At 35.0% G+C, this 10,567-nt stretch overlaps 1 protein-coding gene across 1 annotated transcript in view; it reads right to left on the bottom strand.

Annotated features, from left to right (window-relative positions):
- Positions 1–225: 225 nt before the first annotated feature.
- CUL2 (cullin 2) overlaps positions 226–10,567 on the bottom strand; it is a gene marked incomplete at its 5' end in the record, with an annotated part of 23,808 nt that continues 13,466 nt past the window's right edge. Inside the window, 4 exons of the mRNA XM_008589040.1 lie at positions 226–808; positions 1,809–1,925; positions 3,554–3,655; positions 5,639–5,841. Of these exons, the coding sequence (XP_008587262.1) occupies positions 677–808; positions 1,809–1,925; positions 3,554–3,655; positions 5,639–5,841 (554 nt within the window). The remainder of the gene's footprint in view (positions 809–1,808; positions 1,926–3,553; positions 3,656–5,638; positions 5,842–10,567) is intronic.

Raw genomic sequence — 10,567 nt, 5'->3', positions numbered from 1 at the left:
AGTCCTAATTCATAAAAATAAAGCACTCTTTATGTTGAATGCATTTTTATGTATTCAAGAACAACAAACTAGACATCTGTCATGTAGGATTTCAGTAGGAGTACAAGTGAATCAAAACGTTCGGATAAAAACGCAACTAAAGCTGCATTAGCTGCTTTGATGACTCATGATCATTTATATATATATATTTTGTGGCCAACCTGATACTCCATCCACATAAAAAAAGGCATTCTATTTCTTTATTTTTTTCTTATTTGACAAGCAGCAATATCATGTTTGTCATTTAATGTAGATACAATTATTAGGTTATCTGTCATATTACAATATTTAAGTTTTTATTTTATGTCCTTTAAGATACATTAAAAAAAAAACAAACACATCAACTGCAAACGTGAAGGGGAGAAAAAGCATGGTACCCAACCAAATTTCCACATTTCAGCAATACTTCACTCATTCTTTTAATAAAGTTTTAAGAAATGTCATAATGACATGAGCTTGAAATATCTCTAGGCATTTTCTTTGACGCTCATGACGTGGCACTGGTGATGTTGTAAACAGCAGAAAAACAGGGGCTGCCAAATGACCAAATTATGGAGGCACAGGCCTGCTTTTTCCCACAGGAACACACCGAATGGTGATGGCAATGATCTTCTCACACTCACACTGGAGAGAGACATCACGCGACGTAACTGTACTCATCTGCGGACGCTTGACTGCGTTCAATGTACTGTTTGTCTATCAGAACTTCAATACATTTCTTAATCATGCTGATACTGGGATTAAACCGAGCTCTTGACTGGCTAATCACCTGTGTGAGACAGACACGGAAGTCAAGCGACTGCTAGTTAATCAGCTATATATAATTACTTTTAACCAATCAGCTGTAAAGTGCCTGAATTTATTAGGGTTTCAACAGACCCAATTCAATAGGAAAAAGATACTTTCAGTATGAAATTATATTCAACTGAATAAAATAATCTGAAATGGATGGACATGATACAAGTGAGTGAGTGCCATGGACAATATTAAATTTTTTAAACAGAGCAAGGTAGTGCACAAGGGACATGATGGCCAAAAAGAGTTTTTTATGTAAAGTAAGGAAAAAGCCTAACATTTATATTGTAAAGGAATTAAAATACAGAACATAGATAACAGCAAAATCTAATAATCTTTATACTTAATTAAATGGAAGTATCAATTAATTAAGCTACCTAAATACTCAAACACACCCTCAAGCTTCCATTTAACTGTGATTCAACTTCTAGCTCTTAGCTTAAATAGCACTTTCTCAAGAAAGCTTTCTCCAGTGCCCCGAGTCAGGACTTTTGTACACATTCTCACAGTACTGTGTATCTTTCTTTCAGTGCATTCTAATGTAACTTAATATTTATATGCATGTTACTTCAATAATGTATTTCTCCCCCATTAAACTCTGAAGTACAAGAGGACCTGCTGCATCTCGAGCTGCTCAGCACCATGTCTCCAGTGACCAGCCCAGCACTCTATCACGTGGTAGACACTCACATATTCATGGAATGAATGAATATTTGATATGGTCAACTTCCTTCAATAACTGGACAGAAAACCCAATAAATCAGCAAGTCTTAGACCTTTAAATTCAAGCCAGAAAGAATCTGAATTTAATACTGAAATTTTAAGTGCGTACTGATCTTGCTAAGTAATGAAACATTTCTTTAGGTTATTTGGGGATCATATTATTTCTGTATTATCTTTATGAAGAAACAAACCTGATCTGTACATTGATAATACCCTCTACCCTAAGAAGTCTTGAGGATTCCCCCGCTTACCTCCTGAATAAGGGCATTGTGCCGAAGCACTTTTCGTGCTTTCATGATACGAACTATAGCAGCTTGGAGATACATTTTCCGGTCCTCATCTACAGCACTTCTAGTCTGCTCCATTTCCTGTTTTACAGAGGAAAAAAAAAAATAGCAAATGAGACATTAAGTCAATGAGCTTGTTATTAAGTGATCAATGAGTTTAAATAACCTTCCAATCAATAGTGAGCATCACACTATACAGTTATGCTGTGCCCAATATCACATAAGCATTGCCAAAACAACATTTACGATGAGTTCCATATAATTTCTGGAGTTAAAGTTGGAAAGTTATTAGAAAAAAATTTATACTATTATAACTGTTAACGTAAAGAGACAATACAATAGGACTTAAATCACAGGGCAATAATTTTCAAGACTGTATCATAATGCCTTTAGATGGAGTTATGCCAACTGTAGTAATTGGCTCCAACTGCATTCTGGATCAGGCTTCAAGGAAAAGAGTTGTGAAGGGTTCTACTTGGCTCAAGCAGAGAAGGCAGGAAGGTTGGGCCAGAGAGGGCCTATCCCCATGAAGCTCAAGGAAACACAGTGTAAGTTAGGCACAGAAGCAGTCCACATTAACAAGGGATCTCATAATAGTTTTTAAAAGATAAAATACAATCAAAATATTAAAAATTATTCCCGCTCACTGGCTGAGCGAGGTGCAGGCGCAACACCGAGGGTTGCGATCCCGTTGCCNAGGAAGGCTGGGCCAGAGAGGGCCTATCCCCATGAAGCTCAAGGAAACACAGTGTAAGTTAGGCACAGAAGCAGTCCACATTAACAAGGGATCTCATAATAGTTTTTAAAAGATAAAATACAATCAAAATATTAAAAATTATTCCCGCTCACTGGCTGAGCGAGGTGCAGGCGCAACACCGAGGGTTGCGATCCGTTGCCGGACACGAAAAAAGACAAAAAGGAAAAAAAAAAAAATTAAAAATTATTACTCATTAGCCCAGAGAAAAATGGGATCTTAACCATTTTAGGTTCAAAGTTAATGGCAATTAGTTCATATTTGTCTCCACCATGGGGAAGTAAATTGCTGGAGAGAGGCTGGACATCTTGTATATCTTCATATCTTGCATGGAGCCCAAACATTGCACACAAGAGGCAATCAGGAAACCTAAGTGTACACAGGCTATCCCACACCAAAGCAATAATTGCTGCTGAATTAAAAGAATCAAGAGCAGATGTTTACTACTCGTACTGGCTCATCAGGGAGACTAGACCCTACTCCAGACCTACTAGATCACAATTTGTATTTTAACAAGATCCCCAGGTAGTTCATTTGCACATCAAAGTTTGAGAAACATTTTCTACATGACAACTTTCCTTTGAAAGAAACAAGTTGTGAAACTTTTCCTTATTTTACAAATGAAAAATATGAGCAATTATATTATTTCTCAAGATGAGAAGGTTTGGAGAGAATGCAGAGCAAAGCTGCACATGTTAATATGGTTTAAGAGCAAACATGACTAAACTACAATGCCTTTTTCCTTAGTCACTTGTTACTACTTTTTAAAAATCTAAAATACTAGCAGATATTTCTGTTTGATTGCAAGGTTAGTAAATGCAAAGAATAAACCACAAAAGATGTATCATGTTATTAATTTTGATGTGCAAAGTTTTGCATGATCTTAATGTAAATTGAACTTGTAAAGTCCAATGCTTAAATATCTCCAAAAGAAATGACATTAAAAAGCACTTACCTGTGGTGTGTCTTTCTGCATTGATGTAGTAATTTTAAATTTTGTTCTTTTACTGCTGAAGTTCATATTTAATGAAAACGAAGATTCTGCATCAATATCTTCCTACATTTAAAAATAATACATTTATATTTACCAAAAAAATAAGAGTTAATTGGTAAAGGGACACGAAAATTGACTGTATTGTATATTGATAAATTAAAATAAAAAAATTTTAAAAGAGTTTACTCAAACTAATATGCCATGAAATTAAATAATGGCTAAGCAAAAAGGACTAAACTCTTGTAATTTTTACATTACAAAGATTATTGAATTTGAGAAAAATAATTGTCTTTTGTCAAATAAGCAAATGATTTTTCTGATTCTGTCAAACAAGCAAAAGACTTTTCTGATTTTGTATTTGCCAGAATCTTAATTAGTTTATATTTAAGAATAAGCTAATTTCTGGTCCAATTATTACACCTCTTGATAAAATAAAGTCAAGCTTATTGGCTTAAACAAACAGAATTAACATTTTAATTTTTATGAAATATCAAGGCTCAAACTTTTTCCATCCCATTTTGAAAAAGTAAACAACCAAATGGTTTTTAAAATGCTGCAATAATAAAATCCCTATTTTAAATAACCTGACTATAGAAGTAAGCTGTGTTTCCAATGTCACACGAGCTTCAATTCTCTGTGGCCCTGGAGTGATGGAGACAGGCTTTACCCTTCAATCCATGTTTTATTCACTCTTCCAGAAGCAAGTGGACTTTTCTCAGGATAAAGTTGTTAAGTCGATTTTTAAAAGCACAACTTCTGTATCAGGCTTAAAAAAGCCACTCATATCATACAATAGAATTTCTCTGGCAGCAGAATCAAGAGGCACTTGGCAGATGGACTAATTCTCAATAATAACCTAAGAGATTCTGCTACGGAGCTGGAAGATTTGTAATTAAAATTTGAAGTGCAAACAAGATACTTATATTTATTTTGTAAATTTCTGGGCAGCAAAAAGAACATGTTTTAGAAAAAAATAAAACTTTTAAAGCACTGAATTACTTAAAAATTTAAAATCAATTAATTAACCTTGATTAAAATCTTAACATTAAAAATTTAGTATAAGATTCTATATCCAGAAAAATTAATAATTTCTCAAAAGACCAATTTGAATTTCAGAATATATGTCATTTACAGTTGTTAAAAATTAAATACTATAAAATATCATAATCTTAGGGATGTCAGCAAAATGAACTGATGAGAGAAGTTTTAAGCTATTAACTTCATCAAAATAAAGATGAAACGTCATTTATAAGAATTTTTTCATATAGGCACAATAATTTGAAGCAGATTTAACCCACACCTGTTGCTTTTTTAGCAATTTGAGAATCTAGAATTATACTACAACAAGAACAGAAACTTGTTAGTAGAAAATAAGTTATAAAGAAAAAAGAAGGAATATACTATTGGCTTGTATTCTTGTGGATCTGTTGCTTTTTTAGCAATTTGAGAATCTAGAATTATACTACAACAAGGTTAGTAGAAAATAAGTTATAAAGAAAAAAGAAGGAATATACTATTGGCTTGTATTCTTGTGATGGATATCAAAATACATGGTAGTTAATTGTGTCCTGATGTTAAGGCACCTGTGAGCACCTGGGATGGAGTAACACACATTAAATATGCATACAAATAGACATCAACAGGCTGCCATTTCCTATTACAGAACCATGAAGTTAAGTTAATTAAACACATGGGACAAATAACCCAGAAAGGTTTATGACAGGCTATAGTTTAAAAACCTCAATTAACCAGAATCCTCCAGAATTTTCCAGATGACAATTCTTTTACAATTTTTCAGTAAGTTGTCACAGTATAGGACAAATAAAATCAAACTAAAAAGGGCATATTAAGCACCATCTTTCATAGCATTCTCTGTGACTCCTCAAGCTCACAGCTGTAACAAGCTTGCAGTAAATGCAGCTGATTCAAGTGCTTTCCAAAGCACAAAGGGCACTGACAATTACAGCCTTGCTTTTAAAACCAAACATCCCATGAAAAAGCTTTAATGTTGATAATGCTTAAATTCGTTGGAATATTACCACATACCTTTTCTGTATCATGGTTAATCATTTTCACATCAAGTAATGATTTGATTGTTTTTGTCAGTTCCTTTTCATTCATCTGAGTGCTGTCTTGAAGCTCTTTATAGCTGACAGTTTCACTGTTGTTAAAGGCAAGAAGAACTGCCATTTGGTATGTTGTAACCATGGCTACATACGGTTTGCCCAAATAGTTCATTTTAACTTCACCTACAATTAAAAATTGTGACCATTCAAAAATTTGATCATTCTAAGAAACATTTCAAAATTACTTGAATAATTGTTTATTTCAAATATTTTCTCCTGAAAGAGTGAACCAAGGACTTATTAAATTGTTAGAAAGCCATTCCTACTATTAATGTAGTCATTTTGGTTTGGTTTTGTTGTTTGGTGTGGGAGGGGAGGTTATTAGCTTTGAGTATGTAGTATAAATCACAGTTAAGCTATCATGACTTCACATGACTTCAGATTTAAACAATGTCTTTAAATATTAATAGGAAGACTAAGACAGAAAAAAAAGAAAAGGAAAAAAAACCCAACAATAAAAGGAGGTGGAGAAGGAGAAACGAATAGACATAGGGGAGAGAATCATAGCTTACTACCAGCAACTACCACCTGTGCTGTCTATAGCTGGTCTATCCCAGGTATGATTCAGGCATACGGGGAGGTCTATAAGCATGTGGGAAATGCTTCTACAGTTCTGTCTAAATTGTAATGTCTGCTGAAATTCAATAATGCTATTTTGTCTCATAAATAACATTTTTCTTCCCAATTACTTGCTAGAGGCAAACAGGCAGATCCATTCTTTTGTTGAAATCTTCCCGACTCTAAACTATCCTGGAAGCTATAAAAACTACAGCTGGTTTTAGGCATACTACAATTCTGCAACATCTGGGGGAGACAGCAGCTTGATATCAGCACACTGAAAAGCTTGTGACAAATAGTACGACACACATGTAGAGGCATACACTATATAACACTCTGTAAAATGTAAAAATAAATAAATAAATAAAAGAATGATGCAAATCAAAGAACTTCTTCCTAAACATGAAGTTGTGGGTTAGTGACTATAAACCTGCCTATTTGCATTATTTCACTGTTTAATGCATTACAAACTAAACCAGCATGAGATTTGATTTTAAAGCTCTTCATTTAAACTCAAGGAAGTTGTATTTTACATGAAATCCCCCCCCACCCCCGCCAGAGGCTGCATTTTCCCTCCAGGGATAATTCGTAACTCTGATCAAGGTTTTGTACTTCTTTTATTTATTCATTACATATTAAAGATATTATAGGACATAAGTTAATTAGTTCACCAACTTAGTTATCATCTCACAGATACCTATATTAACTTTCATTATCATTGTTACTTATGCCTTGACTTATTTCAGGAAAAAAAAATGGTATTCATAAATATTTTTCAGAATTATTTGATAGGAACACCTAGAGAGAAAAATCCTAATCTCTGAATTTTGATGCAAGGAGGTTTAATATACTAATTAGAATATCAATTCATGTAAAGGGTTTATGCATAAAATTATCATTAAAAGTATATTAATAACAATTAGTATAAACAGTACTTTAAGGACTCTCACCTCAACATTTAAGTTTGGAAAATGTGGTAAGAAGCAAAACATCACATAAATTGCATTTTATCATTTCTGGAATGCCTACTCAATCATTTGCCAGAAACATTCATAAAATAATGCATCAAGCACTCAGATGATTAAGTTGGACCATCAGCCAGGATGTCACTGATGAAGTATGTGAGGGGTCTCAAAAAGATGATGGGAAGATTTGTTGTATGAGTCTCCTGCCACACAAAAATAATCTTTCACTACCACCAGACCCAAATAGCATTAGGAGATAATCTAAGTAAGGAGCCAGAGCATCATTTACTTATTCTCAAGTTCATTCTACAACCCCTAAAAAGAAGAAAACTAGTTTTATATGCCTTTTTCTTGCTATTTTTCAATAAGTTTTCAGGGACAGGAGTACATGGACCTATTCCCACTTTTTTCAGCATCCTCATTCTCTCTCTCTCTCTCTCTCTCTTTTTTTTTTTTTTTTTTTTTTCACAGGCTGAAACTCTAGCATCGTTGGGTCCTCTCTCACTACTCACTTAACCATTCCACCCCACCTTTTTTTTGGTGGCTGGCTAGTACAGAGATTGAACCCTGGACCTTGGTGTTATTAGCACCATGTTCTAACCAACTGAGCTCACTGGCCAGCTAGCACCATTGTCTTATTAGTCAGCTCACACCTGAAAAGAGTGGGAAAAGAGTGGATGAACATGTGGGGCAGGGAAGGAAACCCCAGACTTGTACAATTCATTTAATTACTGCCATGTAAATAGAAAAGAATGGCAAAAGAGTGGTAATTTAACCTGCAAAATAGGCAACATATGCTGAGACTAAAAACTAAAATAAAACATCTGAAAAATACGTACTTTTTAAAATAGGCCAACCATAATTCAAGTAGTATTTACAATTACAGGAAATAAAAGGTGAAGGCTGGCCGGTTAGCTCACTTGGGAGAGCATGGTTCTGGTAACACCAAGGTCATGGGTTCAGATCCCTATCGTGGCCAGCCGCCAAAAAAAAAAAAAAAAAGAATGAGCAAAACTCTCTCAATAGATAGTTTCATCCAATTCCCTCCCCCATTATCTCTATCAGCTCCCTGCTCTCTTAGGGAAGAATGTCGGCTAATAAATGTCAAAGGAATGATAGAGTATTACCATTTTTTAACCAGTAATGAAATAACTAATTCAGGCAAGGATCATCCATGGATGCTAAAACCATCAGGTAAGGTTGTTTCTGGAACAGGGTATTCACATGTATCCTAAGTATCACCTCTCGGATCGCATGCTAATTGGAAGGGGAAAGAGTACATTTATAACGGAGATATCTGAGGCTTACCACTTTAATCAAGTGACCAAATTAACTATCTGTAATAGTCAGACAATCTGACCTTATATGCTTCTGTTGTCATGCAATATGAAGACCACAGGGCTACCTAAGAAGTATTCTTGCCAATAATACTTAATCTCAATACACAAGTAATCAAAGCTTTAGGCCTAATTTCCACTTTACTGAAAGTACAGGGGATACAAAACAAATAAAAAGCATAAATAAATAATCTGACGAATCCAGATCACTGGATATTGTACAAGACAACTGGCCTGGTCTTTTCAAAACAATATGTCAGAGAATGCTGAGGGGAAGGGTGGAAGGTGGGGGAGGGGAGAGAAAGCAGGGAGACATAATAACCAAATACAGTGAGTATCTTTGATTACATTAAAAGCCACTGAAGTCACGTTGGGGACAATCAGGGAAGTCTGAGTATGGACAGGACATTAGGTAATATTAAGACCCCTTACTATTTTTAGCTGTTGAAGTATTTGGAAGCACCCATGAGAAGAATGCAGTCAACAGTAGAATCACTACCTTTAAGGTAAGTGCAACAATATGACGTGACTTTCATTTTGGCAAATTTACCAGATTTCATCTTGGCAAATAACAGTAACTACCAACACATATAATGATTTACAGTCCACACAATGCTAGCCTGATCTATACTATGTATCATCTGGTGAAGTGTTAACTCCCTTGAGTTCATCATTTCTCAACATATCTTTCAGCAACTGACCTGGGATTCCTGCAGCTTCTTGCTCTGCCACAAATAGAATTTATTTCTATTTAGACAGTGTAATGGTTTCTTTTATTTATTTATTTTTAAGATGACCAGTAAGGGGATCTTAACCCTTGACTTGGTGTTGTCAGCACCACGGCCTGGGATTCCTGCAGCTTCTTGCTCTGCCACAAATAAAATTTATTTCTATTTAGACAGTGTAATGGTTTCTTTTATTTATTGATTTTTAAGATGACCAGTAAGGGGATCTTAACCCTTGACTTGGTGTTGTCAGCACCACGCTCTCCCAAGTGAGTTAACCGGCCATCCCTATATAGGGATCCGAACCCATGGCCTTGGTGTTATCAGCACCACACTCTCCCAAGTGAGCCGCAGGCTGGCCCAGTGTAATGGTTTCTGTTACAGTGTCTAGATATATCTTCTCTTCATCAAGTTGTTCTCTAAGCATAATTCTATCCAAAAACCCACTCATAAATCTAGTGAAATTTTCAACCTTTTTTCCACTCAGTATCTGTCACAACTGATATCATAAATTGCTTACTTCTTAAAATTCTTACCTCTGGTGGTACATACACTCTCAACACTCTTCTTTGCTTATGCTGGCTAAGTCCTATTCGTTCTTGAAAATCAAGTTCATCTACCCAGAAGTCTTTCCTCCCCAGTACCTTTTGCTACTACCATTCTACACAATACGAGAACACCATGGGCTTGCCTCGCTAGCACGACATTCAAAACACTGTACTATAACTATTTACTTGTCTGTCTTCCAACTAGACATAAGCGTTTTGAGAGCTGAGGCTCTGTATTTTATCTCTGTGTACTTGGCATTTAGAGAACATATGTGTTCCAAGTATGTCTAAGTCGATAAGTGACTTTTACAAAGGTAAGAATGAGAAAACAGGCTCAGAGAAGCTAAGCAACTCATCCAAGGTTACAGAGCTAGTACGTAGTGAGCTAATAACCCCAGGTCTTCTGATTTTAAATTCCTCCAAATACCACTTTATACACCATTTTCAACCATTTGTAAAGATTCTTGGCTTACAATACAAAATTAAACTGTTTCTTGGGTTTCTTATAACCTGGGAGTGAAGAAATGAACCAGGAAAGAATAACTTTGATTATATGTTTAAGTATGAGTGATAAGAGTTCTCAAGAAACAGAGACTGAGCAATCAGCTCAGGATCTAAGTCGATGTTTTAAAGAAGTCCTGGAGACTTAGGCCATAAGTGGATACTCCAAAACAGGTATCTTTTTTTTTTTTTTTTTTTTTTTTTTTTTTTTTTTT

This window comes from Galeopterus variegatus, unplaced genomic scaffold (genome assembly GCF_000696425.1).
Source record: "Galeopterus variegatus unplaced genomic scaffold, G_variegatus-3.0.2 Scaffold5172, whole genome shotgun sequence".
In the NCBI taxonomy this organism is placed as follows: domain Eukaryota; kingdom Metazoa; phylum Chordata; class Mammalia; order Dermoptera; family Cynocephalidae; genus Galeopterus; species Galeopterus variegatus.
The sequence above is the reverse complement of the archived record's forward strand: the minus strand, read 5'-3'. Positions and strand labels throughout refer to the sequence as shown.